Source organism: Vigna unguiculata, chromosome 4 (assembly GCF_004118075.2).
Source record: "Vigna unguiculata cultivar IT97K-499-35 chromosome 4, ASM411807v1, whole genome shotgun sequence".
Classification (NCBI taxonomy): domain Eukaryota; kingdom Viridiplantae; phylum Streptophyta; class Magnoliopsida; order Fabales; family Fabaceae; genus Vigna; species Vigna unguiculata.
In genome coordinates this window covers 34,839,821-34,861,220 of record NC_040282.1, presented here as the reverse complement: position 1 = coordinate 34,861,220, position 21,400 = coordinate 34,839,821, and the positions used below count along the sequence as shown (strand labels likewise).

General features: G+C 42.7%; 3 protein-coding genes across 3 annotated transcripts; 2 read left to right on the top strand and 1 right to left on the bottom strand.

The window, feature by feature from the left end:
• The first annotated feature begins 1,162 nt into the window (after nt 1-1,162).
• LOC114180826 lies at nt 1,163-6,268 on the top strand. Its single transcript, XM_028067115.1, has one exon. The coding sequence runs from the start codon at nt 1,163-1,165 to the stop codon at nt 6,266-6,268; it is 5,106 nt and encodes a 1,701-aa protein (XP_027922916.1).
• A 4,723-nt stretch (nt 6,269-10,991) lies between these two features.
• Nucleotides 10,992-14,132, top strand: LOC114180825. The gene is made up of 11 exons (XM_028067114.1): nt 10,992-10,998; nt 11,190-11,293; nt 11,389-12,006; nt 12,088-12,213; nt 12,299-12,828; nt 12,913-12,994; nt 13,233-13,355; nt 13,438-13,566; nt 13,661-13,764; nt 13,848-13,938; nt 14,028-14,132. Exons 1-11 carry the CDS (start codon nt 10,992-10,994, stop codon nt 14,130-14,132), a joined length of 2,019 nt encoding a protein of 672 aa, XP_027922915.1.
• A 2,687-nt stretch (nt 14,133-16,819) lies between these two features.
• On the bottom strand, nt 16,820-20,822 carry LOC114180824 (protein FAR1-RELATED SEQUENCE 5-like). The gene is made up of 5 exons (XM_028067113.1): nt 18,618-20,822; nt 18,393-18,530; nt 17,649-17,765; nt 17,201-17,554; nt 16,820-17,098 (listed from the first exon to the last, which is right to left on the bottom strand). Exons 1-5 carry the CDS (start codon nt 20,820-20,822, stop codon nt 16,820-16,822), a joined length of 3,093 nt encoding a protein of 1,030 aa, XP_027922914.1.
• Between the last annotated feature and the right edge of the window lie 578 nt (nt 20,823-21,400).

Below are 21,400 nucleotides of genomic sequence, written 5' to 3'. Positions count from 1 at the left end.
TGAATCATTTGTAAATTAATATATATATATATATATATATATATATATATATATATATATATATATATATTGTTCATCCAAAAATAAAGTTCATCCCTATTCTTAACCAAAACGGATATGACGTTTTTATATCATCATCACTTCCATCAATAAATACCGACAAAAATCATATTAGTACACCATAAATAACACTGAATAAATTATTATCCAATAAACAGAATCATATATAAAATCTTATTTTAATAATATTTTTATCGTAACTAAATAAATGTATTACATTTATATTTATTTTTCATAAAAGATATTGAATAAATCCGTGCATTTAAAAATCAGTTTTTCTCACGTATTGAAACGAAATATCATTTTTGTACGTACATGGCCGAGTAGTACTCGGCCCAATAAGAAGAAAATCTGGCCGGGATCATCCCGGTCCAGATAGGGGCATCAGGCTTGGTTCCAGCGCAGCGCTGGCAGCCCAGTAAGGGCGTGGCCGTGTACTTCCCATCCTGGTGGCCGAGTACATCCCGGCCTAGGGGGCAGCAGGCAGGCTGAATGCGCGTTACAGAGGGGCATGCGTTACAGAGGGGCATCATGCCATCAAACCTCAAGAAAGGAAGGAGATGATACTGGAAAAGTACAGATGGTCAAGAAAGGAAGGAGATGATACTGGAAAAGTACAGACGGTCAAGAAAGGAAGGAGATGATACTGGAAAGCACAGACGATCAAGAAAGGAAGGAATTGATATGTACAGATGAACAAACTCTGGAATGGAAAGAGCTGATACGTGTAACCTCAATCAAAAAGGAAGGAATCGATCCTCAAATACAGACGGCCCGCAAATATTAATGACAGGTCCATTAAGAAATTAGTATAAATTAAGGCCTAGTGAACAGGTAAAAAGACACTTTCTGATTTAACCTACTACTACTCATATCAAACACTCTCTAACTTGAGCGTCGGAGTGTCTGCAGGTACCCCCACCCCCGGAGTGCAGACGGCAGGGAGATCCAGGAGGAGTCCAGGGAGATCCAGGAGGAATCCAGGGAGGTCCAGGAGGAGGTTCGACACAGAGGGTACTTGAGACCGTCTGGTTCCGCACCTAAATAGTACCGATCAGGTACAATTGGCGCCCACCGTGGGGCCAGACAATTCTCAAGTAGGATGGTGTCGACAAGAGCAGCAGTCGAGCATAATTCAGTAGCAGCAGAGATGCAACGAGAGATGAATCGCCATTTGGAAGAGTTAAGACGCAAGAACCAGGAAGAGTTGAATGCCCTAAGAGAGGAGAACCAACGGATGCGAGCGCAAATTGAGCAGAATCCCCCCCATAGGGAGGAAGCCCGCAACAACGAAGAGGGAGGGGATGGTACCGGACGAGACGAGTCCCGAGCACAAACTGCCACTAACCAAACAGAAGCAAGGCCCAGAGCAGCCAGACGCCACCCGTTCGTGGACGGGATCATGGAAGCGGCACTCCCCGCGCACTGGAAGGGGTTAACTATGAGCCAGTACGATGGCACTACTGATCCGGAGGAGCACGTGAACGTCTTCACCACTCAGGCAGGATTGTATACTTCGGACGACGCAATCCTCTGCCGTGTTTTCCCAACATCCCTGAAGGGGCCAGCACTCAATTGGTTCACACGATTGCCACCCAACTCTATCGACTGTTTCGATACGTTGGCTACCCGTTTCGGCATACAGTTCGCCACTAGTAAGCCACACCACCTTACTTCTCTCGCATTGGTAAATATACGACAGGAAAAAGGAGAGTCTCTACGGGAGTTTATGGAACGATTCGGAAAGATATCCTTGAATATCTCTAATTTGAATCCTGAGGTCGCCATGCACCACCTCATCACAGCACTAAAGCCTGGCCCTTTTGTTGACAGTCTATGCAAGAAGCCCGTGAACAATCTAGACGAACTTCGGACCAGGGCCACCAAATTCATGCAGATGGAGGAATTGAAAGAATTTCGCAACACAACTCGACCGGATGCACAGGAGAAAAGGCACCATGACAAGGAGCGAGCGTTAGCACCCCGATCCGGCCACAGGTTCAAGGACTCTAGGCAGCCGAAATACAACAGGTACACACCCCTCGTGTCCAACAGGGCAAGAATTCTGGAAGAAGCACTGAACACCGATTTGATAACAACCCCTCGAAGGGCCCCGACTCCCCCAAACGCCGATACCACCAAGCATTGTCGGTATCACCGAAATTATGGGCACACAACAGAGGAATGCTTTACCTTGAAAGACAAAATCGAGGAATTGATACAGGCAGGGCACCTAAGAAGATTCGTAAAGCGGGAAGGCGGGGGATTCTCCTCAAGGGGAGAGCGAGAAAAGCGCTACGAGGAGCGACCACGAAGGGCGGCAGAGTACCGAGGTAGGGAAGGAGACCGCGCCCGCAGAGGGACCGAACCCAAAGAAGATGATGAGCGGGATACGAGAGAAAGACCATTGAGAGGAGTAATCAACTACATCTCTGGAGGTTTCGCAGGAGGCGGGGCCACTACGTCTGCAAGAAAGAAGTATGTGCGAGCAATACAAAGTGTCAACGCCGTGACAGTATGTCCCAGACGGCACATGCCACCCATCACGTTCCGAGACGACGATTTCCAAGCAATCGACCCCCAGCATGACGACCCAATGGTGATATCAGTAGAGATCGAGGACTTCGCGGTCAGGAAAACCCTGGTGGACCCAGGTAGTTCGGTGGACATCTTATATTGGGGCACTCTCAGGAAGCTGAAAATTCCAGAAGAGGAGATCCAGCAATACTCAGAGCCGATCGTGGGCTTCGCAGGGGAGCGAGTGAATACGAAAGGCTACGTCGACTTGTTCACCAAGTTCGGAACAGGAATGGTAACGCGAACGGTAAAAATTCGGTACCTTATTGTTGATGCTCACACCTCTTATAATATTTTGCTAGGGAGACCCTCGTTGAATACTCTTGGTGCAGTAGTCTCCACATATCACTTGGCCATGAAATTTCCATCCGCCTCAGGAGACATAATCACAGTGCATGTAGACCAACCAACTGCTCGCAGATGTTACGCGGACAGCCTGAGAGAAAGACCCGAGTCTCCTCCCAGACGAGCAGTGAATAACGTTGAGAAGGTCCCAGGAGAAGCAGAAGTAGACCTGGATCCTCGGGTCAGCAGCGAGGAGAGGGTGGAACCAATCGAAAGCACAGAGGAATTCCATTTCGATGAACAGCGATACACCCATGTAAGCAGGACACTTGTAAAGACCCCCGAGATGCGGGAAGTGTTACAAAGGAACGTTGATTTGTTCGCCTGGAGTGCGGCCGACATGCCAGGCATCGACCCAAGAGTAGCCAGTCACAAACTGTCTATTTTTCGGGAAGCTCGGCCCGTTGCACAGAAGAGAAGAAAAATGGGTGGAGAAAAAAGGGAAGCAGCCAGAGCAGAGGTACAGAAGTTAATTTCAGCAGGCTTCATCAAGGAGGCCACCTATACGACCTGGTTAGCCAACGTAGTATTGGTAAAAAAGGCAAATGGGAAGTGGCGGATGTGTACAGACTACACCAACCTCAACAAGGTGTGCCCTAAAGACACATACCCTCTCCCAAGCATAGACAGACTGGTAGACGGTGCAGCCGGACACAGGGTGCTCAGTTTTCTGGATGCGTACTCTGGGTACAATCAGATTCCAATGTTTCCTCCCGACAAAGAAAAAACGGCATTCATCACGGAAGAGGCTAATTTTTACTACGAAGTCATGCCTTTTGGGCTAAAGAATGCTGGCGCCACATACCAGCGGTTAATGGACAAGGTGTTTCGTCATCTCATCGGTAAATGTATGGAGGTCTATGTCGACGACATGGTAGTCATGTCAGATTCACTCGAACAACACGTCAAAGACTTGGAGGAGGTCTTGGCAGCTGTACGGAAGTATGACATGAGGCTGAATCCAGAGAAGTGTGTTTTCGGGGTTGCAGGCGGAAAGTTTTTGGGTTTCATGTTAACCCACAGGGGAATAGAGGCCAACCCCGATAAGTGCCAAGCGGTTGTCAACATGAGGAGTCCATCCAACATCAAGGAGATACAGAGATTGATAGGGAGGCTAACTGCGTTGTCACGTTTTATGCCTAAATTAGCAGAAAGAATCCAGCCGATGCTGAAGCTCCTGAAAAAAGCACAAAAATTCGTATGGGATGAGGCTTGCGAGCAATCTTTCCAGTCACTAAAGGAATATCTGTCTTCTCCCCCAGTACTACAGAAGCCTAGCAAGGGGAAACCCCTGTTAGTATACCTAGCCATCTCTACCAATGCTGTCAGCGCGGCCATTGTACAAGATCATGCAGGGGACCAGCAACCCGTATACTTTGTTAGCAAAGCTCTACATGATGCAGAACTACGGTACCAGACAGTGGAGAAGGTAATCCTAGCACTTGTGATAACAACCAGACGATTGCGACCGTACTTTCAGGGGAACGAGGTAATAGTCAAGTCTGACTACCCCATACACAAAGTCTTGAGACGACCCGACCTCGCCGGCCGAATGGTCGGGTGGTCCGTGGAATTATCTGAGTATCATCTTCGATGTGAAGCCCGAGGACCAATCAAGGGGCAATGCCTGGCAGATTTCGTCAATGAATTAACGGGAGATCCTGACGTACGCGAGGAAGGTTGGATACTATCAGTGGATGGCTCCTCAAACGCGAAAGGCGGGGGCGCTGGGATTGTTTTGCAAGGACCGAATGATTTACTACTCGAACAAGCTTTGCGCTTTGGCTTTAAACCCTCTAACAATCAGGCAGAATATGAGGCATTAATCGCAGGGTTGACCCTCGCAGCAGACATGGGAGCAGATACAGTGACATGCCGAACCGATTCACAGCTGGTCGTAGGACACTTGGACGGCACTTTCCAGGTAAAGGACCCCCTCCTATTACGATATTATCACGTTGTGCAGGGCATGTTGAACAGATTCAGAGCAGCAAGCGTAAAGCATGTTGATAGAGCCCAAAATGCCAGAGCTGACTTGCTCTCGAAGTTAGCAACTACCAAAGTCAAGGGACAACATCATACAGTGATCCACGCCACACTCGACCGTCCTACTGTAACTTTGGCAGAATGCAATACCGCTGAGACAGTCGCACCAGAGGAGAAAGGGTGGATGACTCCCATTATACAGTTCATTCAGCACGGAGACACAGACGGAATCGATGACCCTATCATGCGCAAGAAAGCCTCCCGATTCACTTTGGTTGGTGAAGAATTGTACAAACGGGGTTTCTCCAACCCTCTGTTAAAATGCGTCACAAACCACCAAGCCCAGTATATCATGGAAGAGTTACACACGGGAATTTGCGGCTTACATTCAGGATCGAGAACCATGGCAGCTCGGGTATTACGAGCAGGATACTATTGGCCGACTGTCAAGGAAGACTGCGAGAAGTACGTAAGGAAGTGCGCCCAGTGCCAACAGCACGGTAATATGATACATCTCAAGTCAGAGGAGTTGCACGGTATTACCTCCCCTTGGCCTTTCGCCAAGTGGGGCATGGATATTCTAGGGCCCTTCAGCCCAGGGAAAGGTCAGGTAAAATTCTTGTTGGTAGCTATAGACTACTTTACTAAATGGATTGAGGCGGAGCCACTGGCCCTGATCACGGCCCAGCAGGTACAAAAATTTGTCTGGAAGAATATAGTGTGCAGGTTTGGCATACCAAGCATCGTCATAACGGACAATGGTAGACAGTTCATCGACAAGGGGCTAGCTGAGTTCTATAAGGGACTCCATATACAGCATATAACCAGCTCAGTCGAACACCCACAAACAAATGGGCAAGCCGAAGCAGCGAACAAGGTCATACTGCGAGAACTCAAAAAAAGGTTGGGAGATGCCAAAGGAAGGTGGGCTGACGAGTTATTAGAAGTCCTATGGGCCTATCGCTGCACCCCTCAGTCAACAACACAAGAGACACCTTACTGTTTAGCATATGGAGTGGACGCAATGATTCCGGTTGAGATTGGAGAGCCCTCTTTACGGCGCCAACTGTTCGACGCACGTCTTAATGAAGAAAGTATGCTAACAAGCCTGGACCTGGTTCAAGAGCTCCGAGATCAAGTTCGCATTCGGGAGGAGGCATCTAAACTAAGGGCTCAACGTCGCTATAATACTAAAGTCAAACCCCGATCTTTTCACCAGGGAGATCTAGTATGGCGTATGGCAAGTGCCGCTCGGAAGCACGAGGGGAAGTTCTCGCCCAATTGGGAAGGACCATTCTGAATCAGCGAAGCCGTGGGGAACGGCGCATACAGGTTGGAGCACCTATCCGGTGCCACTGTCCCGGCTACCTGGAATGCCTCACATCTCAAGTTTTATTACAGTTAGTTTACCAAACATTTATTTTTCAGACTCTTTTGTGATTTCGATTACGCAATAAATGATGTACTCTTTCCTACCTTGATCTTTTTTCCCTAAGGAGGGTTTTTGGTCAAGAAGGTTTTAACGAGGCATCATAGTCATAAATAAAGCATGATTATTTCATTCTCCTATAATTTTCTTGTTTATTGTCAAAAACATATATCTTGATCAAGAACAAGCAAACCAGCAAAATTTCACACTCTCTCATGGGAAAGGAAGCTTCATCGAACTAGATGATCCCCCCATACTTATACCAATGGGAAAGGAAGCTTCATCGCCCTAGATGATCCCCCCATACAAGCCAAAACCTAAGATAAATACACAAACGAAAGCTTAAGGAGCAGAAAACGTTAAACAAAACGCAATCCTGGCCCGAAGTGGCCGAGCACATCCCGGCCAGGTACGGCCGAGCACATCCCGGCCAATGGTGGCCGGCCACATCACGGCCCAAGGTGGCCAAACGCATCTCACCCTCACCTGCAAATACAAATAGCAACATACAAAGAGGCACACGCAACAGATGCAAACACAAAAGTCTAAAACAAAGTTCAAAGCACCACATCCGATGTGTGTTAATACATGTCCAGCAAATAGAAAAGTAAAACTCGCGAAACAGTTTTTAAGGTACGAAAATACAAAGTAACATGTCAATCCTCCGGGGTAGGCTTCTGTTGCTCAGCAACAGGAATGTCCTCCACAGCCATAACGGAACCCTGGTACACATCCTCGTCAATATTGAAACGTCCATCTGCCGCGTCAAAGTTGAAGTAGTGAGCAGCCTGGCGCAAGGCCTTGTGGAAGCCCTCCTCGTGCTGGGACATCACGTACCCCTCCAACTGGTAAATCCGGCCGGCCTTCTCAGCACTATCTCTCTTCTCAGCGGCCAGCTCCTCCTCTAGACGCTCCAAAGCCGCCTGGGAATCCTCCTCTTTCTTCTCAAAATCCCTGCAGCGCGCCTTCAAAACATTACGCTCTGCTAGCAGCTGAGATCGTTCATTTTTTACACTTCCCAACTGAAGTGAAACCTCTTGTCTCCTGCTATTGGACTCGGCCAAATCCCTCTGTAAACTCTCTATCTCAGCAGCCAGTTTGCTTGACTCTGGCAGTTGACTTAGCACTGTGTTCAAATGGCGACCCATAACCATCGCCCTGGCGTGAAATTCATTCAGCGCGTACAGCACAGTCTCAGGACGCATGGCTGAAACAATCTCAGCCTCCTCCGACGATAAGACAGCACATACAGATCCTCCTGGGTAAGGGATGCTCTCGGCCAAACTCGATAAGGGGTGGGATGTTGGGTCCAGTAGAACGGGAATTTGGGCTCACCATTCTCAAAATAAAAATATCTAGCCCCAGCGGACCGGATGACAACCTTAAAGAAACCAGTCTTAAATCTTTTAAAAGACTGCGTGTAAGACGCGAGTAGACACTGGTGGCTTTGACCCACTAGAGACAACCAACTAACCAGATCCCCCGGACGCGTACAGTAGTACTGCAAGAAAACCTGAGGGGAGGGTCTCAAATGGAACACTCGACAGACTAGTCGGAATGCCTGAAGGGACGCCCAACTGTTAGGATGCAGCTGGGTGGGAGCTACATTCAACACCCGTAGCACTCCCATTGTAAAATCATCAAAGGGAAGGCGCACATGCAAATCAGAAATTAAGGTAGAATACATGAAGAAAAAGTCATGCGAATGACCCTCACGACCGTGACACACACTATCCCCACTCCTGGCTCGCTCTACGCTAATAACATGGTCGTCTACTGTATCAGCTAGAATATCATACTTCTTACGAAAATCAACTATGGCGGCAGATTTACTGAACCTAGACAGCGGGAGTTTCACCCGGGGGTCTACCCACTCGTACCCCGGATGACGCATGGCCGAGAACTCCTCGGCACCCACAGAATCTTCATCATCCCTCTGCAAGCTATTACTACACGGGGAGTCGGACAAGATCCCCTCCTCCTCAGAGTCGCTATGCCTACTGGAAAGATAACAAGCAGAGGAGGACGACATACCTGAGGTAGCGCAGACGGGAAGGACTAGGCTGGTGATGGCTCACTTCCTAAATGACTCCTTTGTCTCACAATCTTAAGACCCCACCTCTATTTATAGTGGACCACTCTCACAAAAGTAGCCCCCTCATCACCATAAGATCTCGCTACATCCAACGGTAATCGGCACATCTCCTTTAAAACTCCCCACCTAAACCACCTCATTATGACAAGACAGCCTCGAACGGCGAGCCAATTTAATCTCTTCTCCTTTTCCCGTAATAAAAACAAGTCTCATAAAGGCATATGGTTGGGAACGTCTCGGCATCATTTCCAAAGGCAGCACATCATAGCCTCTTGTGAACTTCGTTCACTACGAGCCTAGGGGGGCTGGTGTACGTACATGGCCGAGTAGTACTCGGCCCAATAAGAAGAAAATCTGGCCGGGATCATCCCGGTCCAGATAGGGGCATCAGGCTTGGTTCCAGCGCAGCGCTGGCAGCCCAGTAAGGGCGTGGCCGTGTACTTCCCATCCTGGTGGCCGAGTACATCCCGGCCTAGGGGGCAGCAGGCAGGCTGAATACGCGTTACAGAGGGGCATGCGTTACAGAGGGGCATCATGCCATCAAACCTCAAGAAAGGAAGGAGATGATACTGGAAAAGTACAGATGGTCAAGAAAGGAAGGAGATGATACTGGAAAAGTACAGACGGTCAAGAAAGGAAGGAGATGATACTGGAAAGCACAGACGATCAAGAAAGGAAGGAATTGATATGTACAGATGAACAAACTCTGGAATGGAAAGAGCTGATACGTGTAACCTCAATCAAAAAGGAAGGAATCGATCCTCAAATACAGACGGCCCGCAAATATTAATGACAGGTCCATTAAGAAATTAGTATAAATTAAGGCCTAGTGAACAGGTAAAAAGACACTTTCTGATTTAACCTACTACTACTCATATCAAACACTCTCTAACTTGAGCGTCGGAGTGTCTGCAGGTACCCCCACCCCCGGAGTGCAGACGGCAGGGAGATCCAGGAGGAGTCCAGGGAGATCCAGGAGGAATCCAGGGAGGTCCAAGAGGAGGTTCGACACAGAGGGTACTTGAGACCGTCTGGTTCCGCACCTAAATAGTACCGATCAGGTACAATTTTCTTTGACACTTCGGTGTGGACAGCGACTACTGATTTATCTATGTAATTATTTGTAGACAGAAAATAACCAAGACTTAGGTTGTGTTCTCCTCGATAGATGAATTTGGAAAATAGTGTAAAAATGGATTTCAATGGATGTGTCTGTATTTTTTTGTGTGAATATAAAAAGTAAAGTGAGTGAATTTGAAGATAAATTTGATAAAAATTAATGAATGATTTGAGTGATGTAATAAATAAAATAAAAAGTTATAATAGATAAGATTTAAAAATTATTAAAATATCCTTGATATAAAAATGTATTAAATCATTTTTACATTAGTTAAAAATATTACATTTTAAAAATTATTATTTAATAAAATTAATACAAAAATAAATTATATTATATTATTATAATTATTTTTATAATAATAATTATTTAAAATTATTAGTTAATATATAATATTATTATTATATATATTGTTTTTATTATTTATTGTGGCATGCAGTATTTATTTTGCCTTTAAAAATAATTGAAAAAGTTTTCTAACTCATTTTTCTAAAAATTAAAATTGTTATTAACAAAATGAGAGCAAATCAATCCGTACAATGCCTTGCCATACTAATATATGGATAATGATATTCCAACAAAAATATTTGACAAGATTTTGACACAGATGACGTGGCAGGGGTATTTTTATTTTTTTTAAAATGGAAACCGTGGTCGCACGTGCAGAGGAGAGAAGGGAAAACCGCTTATGTTTATGTTAAACGTTGTTTTAGAGAGAGAAAGTTCAGAAAAAAAGGGGAGAAGTAGGGTCCGTTCTGTAGTTTGAGTGCGAACACAGAGAAGGTCGAAAGTGAGTCTGACGGAGTTGTGGGTGCAGTGGGTTTAGGGTTTCCGGCAACCATTTCGCCGGTGAGAAAGTGGAGGGTCGTTGTCGAGGAAACCGAAGACGGTCCGTAGCATCCAGAAGACGCCGGTTTTGAAGTGGGTAGTGTATTTGGAATTCTGAGTGGACGCTGCTTGGTCGGCGGCAACCGTGTGGTGGTGGTGTGTGTTGCATTGTAAGTTTCTTTTGCTCCCTTTTCACATTTGGTTAATGTGTTGGTTGATGATGTAGTATTTCTCTAAATCGTAAAATTTTGTAATTTTTTTGGGAATAAGTTGGTATTCTTCATGTTCGTTATTGATGTTGTTGGGGAAAAGTGATTTGGTGGTGTTAGGGTGAATGTTAGTGTATATTTGAGAACCCATTTTTGTCTTTCGGTGTTGTCTGTCATAGCGGTTTAGGTTGTTGAAAATTTAGAAGAAACCCCATGTTTTGTAAGTCCGTATGTGTGTGGTCGTTTGTTGTTGTCGTTATTGTGAATTTTTTTGCGGTTTCGTCATTTGTATTTGATTTCTATGGTTTCCACAGTCGGTGGTTAAAAATGTGAGTCTGATGAACCATGTCAGGTATTCCGTGTTGTGTAAGAAAAACATTCTGCTTTGTGATTACATCCCCATAATGTTGGTTTGGGTACGTTAGAGTTGTCCTTCATTATTGTCATTAAACTTTTGCAGTAGATACGCATGGTTGTTGGCCATTACCAAAAGAAGAGGAGAAAAATATTATGTGCAACCTTTGAATATCATCTTCTTTTCAGGTTGTTTGAGGGTCACTGAAAGATCCTTTGTCCATGAAAACGTATTGGCCGGTGTAGTATGTCATCACAAAGATATGGATGGTGAATGTGGATTGAATGAGAAGGTATTTTTATGTTGTATATTGTAGACTGGGTTGACAGGAATTTTTTGTTTAAATGTTAATGAAGTATTAATTTTTGAAAATATTTTGAATGTTAGGCTCGATTGCGTACTTTTTGTCAGACAAAGTGGATTGGGCAGATGAATGGGATAATCTTAGATAGGCATCGCCAAAGGATTCAGGGTACACCATTCAAATGGTGTTTGGACATGCAAGAACCATTGAAGATATGTAACCCTCTATTGCTTGAGTTATTGAAGCGTTGGCTACCTGCTCAGGAATCATTTCGTGTAATGCAACGGTCAATTCCTTTTACCTGTGCGGACATTTGCATGTCTTTAGGGTTGTCGGTTGTTGGGTTAGATGTAGATTTTGATAAAAGTGTTTGTGGGGTTGTGGGTGGACTTTTGCAAGACAAAATAGTAACCGTTAAAACCATTATTGAAATAATTCACAGTTTGGTTGGTAGTGATTCTAATGAAGTTGATAACGTTTGTCGTTTGTACATATTTGTTTGTTTTGCTGTGTTTTACTTCCCTAGAAATTCAAAAACAATTAGTAACATCCCTTGTAGTGTTTTAGATGATATAGATGGGCTGTCCAATTACAATTGGGGTAAGGCAGTTCATAGTTTTTTAGTTAAAAGTTTAAGTCGGGGGTTTCTGGCACTTGGGCAGACAGAGCTTTGCTTAAGTGGTGCAGCACAAGTGTTGCAGGTACACTAAACTTCATTTAATAAATTATGTTGATTTGTATAATGTTTAAAATGAAATAATGCATCATGTTGTTTTTTGTAGATTTGGGCTGTAGAAAGGTTTTCATTGGGTGGCCCAGAATTGCAGTTAATTTTTCCGAGAATATTGGCGTGGCCGGAAGTTCACTTCAAGTCAAGACGGATTGAGAAGTTGTTCCAGGAGAGCAACGTATTATTTGTTTTGAACAATTTGTTCTTGATACCATCTTTTTTATTTTCTGAAACAATAATTTTATTGTGTGCATGTTTATTAGATATGTGTGGAATGGAGGGTAAGAGAAGAAGACAAGCAAAATATTATGATTCGTGAAGCGTTGCAACTTGGAGACGAAGCAAAGTCTGAAAAATCGCATGTGGATATCAAGTTGGCTTCCACAAAAGTTCTGCTGCAGAGGCTGAGAACCCATAGAACACGGCTACGCATGATGAAGGACGAAATGACTTTGATGCGCGAAGAGATATCATTGCGATGTGATGGTGGAATTCAGAAGGGTGTGCAACAAGAGCAGGACAACGACGGTGATGAGGTGGAGGTGGAGGATGGAGAGCGTGACACTGATGAACAACTTCCTGCTGATGACGGAAATGTCGTTGAAGGAAGTAGTGGTGGTGATGTGGGGAGTGGCCTTGATATGAACCGTGCATCCCATGGAGGCATTTCTGATGAAGTTGAACCGCTTCAAGCCATAGTTCCCTATGTTCCGCAACAGCCTCAAATGACTCCATTTAAAGTTGATTACATGAAGTTGTATAGCAGTATTACGGTTTTTGGTGTACCGAACAGGTATTAGTTATATTTGTGTGTATTACAGTAGTTATTTGGTTATTTTTAAAAGTTAGACATTTAATTACGAAACTGTTATTGCAGGGTGGTCTGCAACATCAATGGGCAAATTCTGGGTACGAATGAGTGTTGGGGTTTTGGTCCTGGAAAGAAGGTGGACAATATGGTAAGAAACTTGTTCATAACATTTCAATCCGACAATTATACGTCACGATTGTTAATACATAATATTTTGTAGGCTGTTCTATTTGCTGCGAGCACAATGATGTTCTTTGAACGACGTCGATATGGTCATGTCAAGAGAATACATTTCAATCCTTTATATACGGTAAATAGAATGTTTGTTTAATTTGGTATGTTGTTTCAGATTATTTATAGTGTATTCATGTATTGCATTATTGTAGACCCATGTACTGACTGACTCACGGATGATGATTGTTAAGAGACGTCAATGGACATTGAGAGACTACGCTGCCTACTTTCGTGCAGGCCTGATTGTGTTGGAGGACATTTTGTCTGCTGATTTTGTGAGATTTAATATTTAGGATGTTTTTTATTTTTTTGTCAATGTTTGTAACTTAATTGATAGTAGTCATATTTTTTTTGTAGTTGTTTGCTCCAATTGTGAATGACGATCATTGGTGGTGTTATGTCGTCAATTGTAAACAGAAGAAGTTGTACGTGCTTGATTCGATTGGCCACTCCAACAAAAATCGTAGAAGAATAGACAACGCAGTTGTAAGATTACAATATTGTGATATTTGTTCTGTTTAGGTTGTCACATATTTGTAGTTTGTTAACTTAATGGGTCGTTATTATTTTGACACTGTAGGCTCGTAATATGGGATTACTTTTTGGGATGTTGATGAAGTGTTCGGAAGATGAGTGCCCAAAATTTGAAGTTCACTGCGAGATAACTCCCATTCAACCAAACTTGTGAGTTTATCCTTTGTTGTTTAGTTGCACTGCAGTTTGGTGAGGAAGTGTGTTTATTTACATATATTTGTTTTGTTGTTTAGATACGATTGTGGCATTATTGTTCTTCAAATGATGGAGTTGTGGGATGGTGAGAAGAAATTTGATGGCAATAGCATGCCTAATTACACTAATGTAAGTTGTGGTTAATACAGGAATTTTTATTACAAATGTTGTTGAAGATTGATGTATTTTCATTGACATAATTGTGAGTTGTTGTGCAGGAACAACTTCAACTGATTAGACAGCAATACATTTGGCGTTGGATCCTAGATGTTGACAATATCTACAGGCAAGAAGTCCTGCAGTACTACAACGCGCTTTTATAGAACATAGGTTTGCATTGAAAAGGATGGGTGGTATAATGTACGCCATGAACTTTTGTAACATTTTTTGGAAAGGCCATTAAGTTGTTGTACATATGAACTTGTAGAGTCAATGACAACACAATCCTACCCTGTTGATTGCTAGTTGTATAGCTGTTTTAAAACATTAAGGTCTAGTGTTAAGAGTGTTCTTCAATTAATCAATGTTATGTAGTTGAATGAATTGTGTAAATGAGTATTTTAATTTTGTTATATGTTGTTTATATTGTGTGATGACCACAAGGACCCACATCAGTCCATTTATATGCTGCAGCTACCAATAATTTTACACTGTGGAATGTGTTCATGACAATTGTATGTCAGCTTACAACAGCAGGTTGAAATGGTTATGAGTTATTGCACAGCAAAAACGAAAAACTGGTGGTTTAGTATCCACTTAGTGAATGCAATATATGTGGGAGGACATTGAACGCGTATGATGAGTAGTTTTGATTGAACGTGGAAGTAATATACAAAATTTTCCACTATAGTCCCCACATAGGGGCAAGTTACTCCCCCTTTTTTGTTACAATTTTTTACTGGGGGTCCATGGAGGGTACACTACAATCAGAGATGGGTGATGAGAAATAATTATTTAGTTAACGCATCACAAATGAATAAGGTCTTCAGAATAGTGTTTAGTGAATATTGAAGCAGTGTTGTCAATATTGAAGCAGTGTTAAAAAGGTTATACTGTACTCCCCACTTACCCACGCTCAACTCCCCACTTCAGTACCAGGCATAAACTGTGTGGGTGTATGATATGAAATAAATTTATTTTAAAATTGGTTACGCTTATGGAGTTTGTTTCTTATCCAACGAAATAGGTTTTTCGGGTTGAACAAGTTTTTTTCCCGTTCTTGTCCACTTCCTGCACTTCTTTTCAGAAAAGTTTGCCTGAACTCCCCAGGTACAGCTTCGTTGGTCCCCACATAGCCGTGTTGTGGTATTGATATTGTGTGCTGATACGGAATCCACCCAGTAACGGTCATTGAATTCTGATTGGTGTATTAGACGTGGTGATTGTGCACGAACACTGTTGAAGATCGAAAGAGATTACTTAAGAATAATTGAGGTGGAATGTTGAAGCAGTGTTAAAAAAGTTAGACTGTACTCCCCACTTACCCACGCCCAACTCCCCACTTCAGTACCAGGCATAAACTGTGTGGGTGTATGATATGAAATAAATTTATTTTAAAATTGGTTACGCCTAAGGAGTTTATTTCTTATCCAACGAAATATGTTCAAGGGTTGAACAAGTTTTTTTCCCGTTCTTGTCCACTTCCTGCACTTCTGTTCAGAAAAGTTTGCCTGAACTCCCCAGATACAGCTTCGTTGGTCCCCACATAGCCGTGTTGTGGTATTGATATTGTGTGCTGAAACGGAATCCACCCAGTATCGTTAATTGAATCTGATTGGCGTATTAGACTTGGTGATTGCGCACGAACACTGTTGAAGATCGAAAGAGATTACTTAAGAATAATTGAGGTGGAATGTTGAAGCAGTGTTAAAAACGTTTTACTGTACTCCCCACTTCCCCACGCCCAACTCCCCACTTCAGTACCAGGCATAAACTGTGTGGGTGTATGATATGAAATAAATTTATTTTAAAATTGGTTACGGCTAAGGAGTTTATTTCTTATCCAACGAAATATGTTCAAGGGTTGAACAAGTTTTTTTCCCGTTCTTGTCCACTTCCTGCACTTCTTTTCAGAAAAGTTTGGCTGAACTCCCCAGGTACAGCTTCGTTGGTCCCCACATAGCCGTGTTGTGGTATTGATATTGTGTGCTGATACGGAATCCACCCAGTAACGGTCATTGAATTCTGATTGGTGTATTAGACGTGGTGATTGCGCAACAAAAACTCTGTTGAAGATCGAAAGAGATTACTTAAGAATAATTGAGGTGGAATGTTGAAGCAGTGTTAAAAAAGTTAGACTGTACTCCCCACTTACCCACGCCTAACTCCCCACTTCAGTACCAGGCATAAACTGTGTGGGTGTATGATATGAAATAAATTTATTTTAAAATTGGTTACGGCTAAGGAGTTTATTTCTTATCCAACGAAATATGTTCAAGGGTTGAACAAGTTTTTTTCCCGTTCTTGTCCACTTCCTGCACTTCTGTTCAGAAAAGTTTGCCTGAACTCCCCAGGTACAGCTTCGTTGGTCCCCACATAGCCGTGTTGTGGTATTCATATTGTGTGCTGAAACGGAATCCACCCAGTAGCGGTCATTGAATCTGATTGGTGTATTAGACGTGGTGATTGCGCACGAACACTGTATTTAAATCGAAAGACATTACTTAAGAATAATTGAGGTGGAAACATTGAAGCAGTGTTAAAAAAGTTTGACTGTACTCCCCACTTACCCACGCCCAACTCCCCACTTTAGTCCCAGCCATAAACTGTGTGGGTGTATGATATGAAATAAATGTATTTTAAAATTGGTTACGCTTAAGTCACGCAATGGAATTTATTTGTTATCCAATGAAATAGGAATAATGTTTAAGTAACAACTAATTAGGTATGACGTTTGCTACATAAAGCCAATAACATAAACAAACAGATCCATTAGGTGTGAAGAAATAATTAACTTTGTTGGATACCATAATTGTTCAAACAACATAGTCATACATGCGACATTATGAAATTAGTCTAAATTGATGGACTTGGCCACATCACAATTGCAGCCATTGATGAAAACCTCAATTATGCATTGTTTCTGCAGATGGTCAACCTCAAACACAAGTCTGTCTCCTTCCTTCAATTGGTTGCGAACACAGAACTGCCTCCACCCTTGTCCAAACTTGGTTGATCTGTTATTCCGGGAAACCAGCAGTTTGCACTCTACTCCACTTCTTGATCCCAAAAGGTAAACCACATCCATTTGTAGGCTTCTTATGATGTCACCAAAACCAACGTTGAGGTCCTGCAAACAATCATATAACACAAGTACAAATCGAGTCAGATGAAGTCACATCCAATGCGCAGTCCCAGTTTTGCAAGCAACAGATAAAGGAATAGATACTACCAGATGGCTAGCTTGTGCCTGAGATTTCGTCAACTTCACAGCGTATAGGGCTGTCCCAGGGTGCGTTTCAGCACCTAACAAAAACGACTCCTTATTGTGTGGTTCGCATAGGCCCACAAAACAAGTTATTTGAAAGCGATTGCCTCCAACGTAACGAAGCTGAACATATGAGTCCACTAATTGGTCAGTGTATGTGTTCTCTATGTCTTTCCATCCATTAGTTAATTTTGGGTTCAATGTATCCATGTTGTAAGTCACCACAAAGGTGTTCCCAAAAGTATCAACTAAAGTCCATTGGTCCTGTAGTTCGTTTTCAAATGCCGCCGAAAAATGACGATCGACATAGGCGAAGTTCTACATGCACAAATAAAACTTCGAACCACATTACCAAAGAATTTACCAACCCACGAATATTGAACACAACGGCGAATATAACTTAAAGGCATACCTGACCATGAATGTTGATGGTTGTGAAAGTCCACAATACCGTCCTCTCTGCAACGGCTTCTGCTGGAACATTGTTTTCCCCCACACTTTCACTCAAATTTGCGGCCATGATGCGAATCTGGTGGTGCTTAAATTGTCCGTAACTATGAAACTAAATCTGAAATTTCTTGCCATTAGGGTTTGGGTGTCACAATAAATAATGGTGGGTGGGGGGTTATGAAAAGTCGTGTCCGTTTAATGGGAAGACCTAAGGGGTTGGAAACGGATACACATATTCCTCTCAATGGTCAATTTATGGATGAGTCACAAATGTTTTCAAATCACAATTGTGACCGTGCTGCCCTTGTCTGAAACTATGAAGTGCTCTGTTTTTGTGTTTAACATGTAATTAAGGTTAATAATTTAAATTATGCAATGGGATTTATGTACAACTAAACAATGATACCAACCACTAACTTCATAATAATTTATAATTATGCAATTCATATATTCGTCACATCAAAAGCCCAATACAATGAAAATTTTAACGTGGCCACCGTCGGATACCAATTAAGCACATGTAATACCCAAACACAATGAATCCACTGTCATCATGTTTGTGTAGTTCATGCGCATAACATCAAAAAAAAAAAAGGACGCACAAAAAATAAGGGTTATCCTACCAAAAAACAATTCATCTCCCCACTTACTAATCCACGGAGACCGAAGGACGTCTTCCTTGTCAAATGAGTCTCGTGGTAGAAACTTGAGTGTTAACAATCTCTGCCTCCATACATGTCAGCAGCGACATGAAACCACTGTTCGGAATGTATGGTCCAATCCTGGCTTCGTCTGTCAGTTGGGTACATTGTGAGTCTAAGGGCACATCGACGTCAATAGGTTCCTGGTAATCAACCCAAACAACATTCTTTAATACATAACCAACTCATTTCAAATAAAGCATAATCATACACCTACATAGAATACAAACCTGTGAAGTTCTTTGTGACTTGTTTTTGCCCGCACTCGTTTTCTTTTTCTTTGATAGCTTTTCCACTGTTGATTGTAATCTGTTAGTTCTCGGTCTCCCCTTCCTCTTAACATGTACTGGGCTGCGAACATTACTGCAGTTAGTGACACATGGATGTTCACCCCCATTGTCTTCAATGTCACCTTCTTGGCTAAGTATAAAAGGATTAGATTTGGTAGGGACACCTAGTCCTTTAGCAATAGAATTCATCTCATTGAACAACATCGTAGATGAAGCGTCTGAGTCACATGCCACCTCCGCTAAATCGTAAAACCTCTTGCATAAGACTTTGTATTTTTGCATCCGTGGGTCGTCATTACTTCTATTGTATCCCGCTATTATCAAACTATGCCTCCTCCTAACATTTTTGGACCAGCGACGGAGAACATATTTTTCTGGCACGCACTCAATGTCTTCTTGTCTAAGAGTCAACAAGGTGTGACGACACATGATCCCCCTAAACTCAAACAACATACAACTACAATGGATATTGGTTATCAGCGTGTCGAGCACAACATCATGCATTCTGTGGTATTTTTTTCCCTCCCACAACCACTCTTCCTTTACAGCATATTTAAGCAGACATCCGTCTTCGAACACCCTTTTGACGAAACAATTAATCTTTCCCCTAAATTCGTTCTGGACCTCCGCAAATTTTGCATGTGTGTACTCTACTTGAAATTGCCTCTCAATAAGAGATTGTGATCCACATGCAACAGTGGTATTGGATGAAGCAAAGTCAGCTTCAAATTCTTTTTCTGCCTTTTGCCGTAGTGCGTTGTCATATTGCACAACAAATTGTTGCAAAGTAGTTCCCGAATTAATGAACCCATCAAAAAAAGCGTTGAGGCCTTCACTCCTTTGGGTGGTTGACATTCCAGCCCAAAACTGACTTTTAAGGTAGCAAGGAACCCAACGATGTCTCTCGTCAAACAATGTGGTGAGCCAGTCGTTTGTGGACAAATCATATTGTCCAATAAAAGCGTGCCATCCCAACTCAAACTCTCCCACCGTGACTGAATCATACACTAGTCTTTTCAATTCACCCTTGATAGATTTGTATTTAGTGTAACCTTGCAATTTTTCCGGGACTTTTTTCATTATGTGCCATAGACACCATCGATGTTTGGTACTAGGGAAAACTTGTGCAATTGCATTAAGCATTGCCTTACATTGGTCGGTAACAATTCCTTTCGGTGGTTTGTTATACATGCACCGAAGCCAGCATTCAAAAATCCACACGAAAGACCTTGTGTCTTCAGCTGATACTAGACCACAACCTAATAAAATGGAGTGTCCATGGTGATTAACACCTACAAATGGAGCGAAAGGCATGTCATATTTGTTGGTCAGATATGTGGTGTCAAAAGACACAACATCACCAAAATCCTCAGATGCCGCTCTACTGCGCGCATCGGCCCAAAAAACATTACATATACGGTTGTCTTCGTCCATGTCAATTTCAAAGAAGAAGTCATTGTTTAATTCCCGCATTTTTGAAAAATGTCGTAAAAGGGCCTGCCCATCCCCATCCTTACACAATGATCGCCTTTGTTGACCAATGTAGTTGCGAACATCACGCTCAATGAAGTTAACGTTTTCATATCCACCTGCTTCAGAGACAAGAGAGCGGAAACTTTTGTTAATTCGGACACCAGCGTCATCGTTAGTCTCAACAGTTTGCCTTGAATGCATGTCAACTTTACGGTTGCCCCGTATTAGCCTTGACTTCTTTGGACTAATGTCATGACTGTGATCAGTTACAACGCTCCTAATGAACCATTGTCCGTCTTTCTTTGCTGCAGTGATTGAAGCTTTACACTGTTTTGCTTTAGTTGGGACGGTCTTCAATTCAGGGGGAATAGCGGACACATAATTTCCCTCCCGTGAACACACCAACTTGATGTAGTTGATTTCATTGTCTTCGCCCCTTGCTGAAGTCCTCGTCCGAATACCAAAGCCGCTTCTAATACCGTAATTTTTATAAAACTGTTTTACATCATCTAAGCTATCAAAACACATGTGTACTTTGGGTGTAATATCATCTGCGGAGTCATTGTGAAGCAGACCACTTTTGACGTGTACTTGTTCAGGCTGCGCATTTGGTATATTGATTTCCAAATGTTCCTCGAACGGGATGTTATCTGCTGACTGATATGGCTCCATGACCTCAATCTTGAGGTAAATTAAATGCCTACAAATGACACACATTAATATTTCAACCAACTTGACTTACCACTGTTAGGGCTGTATTTATTTTTTGTTACCTTAAAAAAAAACCTTTTGTAAACTTGAACCCTAAAACCAAATGACACACGGATGCCATCTTCTATTTATTGTGATACTGCACACATTGTGCTTCATTAATGAGGCTATGGAACAGGTCTGAACGGAAAAAAATTTAATTTTTAAAAAAACAGGTCAATGACTTACCTCCAATGAAGATTGCCACCAACATGGCTTTATGGTGATGTCCGCATTGATGGCTCATCAGTCTTACAGTAGCTGGGGTCACACTTATGAGACATCAATGAACTGCATCTTCAAAATGGGGACGCTGGTGCCATAAAGGTGAGTTAAGAGTTGGTAGGTGGGGGAGTTGGAAAGACATTTACTTCTGCTGGATGGAACAGGAAACAGACCGCTTTAAATACAAACTTACAATGCAAGAAAAGTTAGGGCATTTTAGTCATTTCGCCAACTGACTTTTTAGTATAAGTACTGGACCGTTGGCCCAACACTTT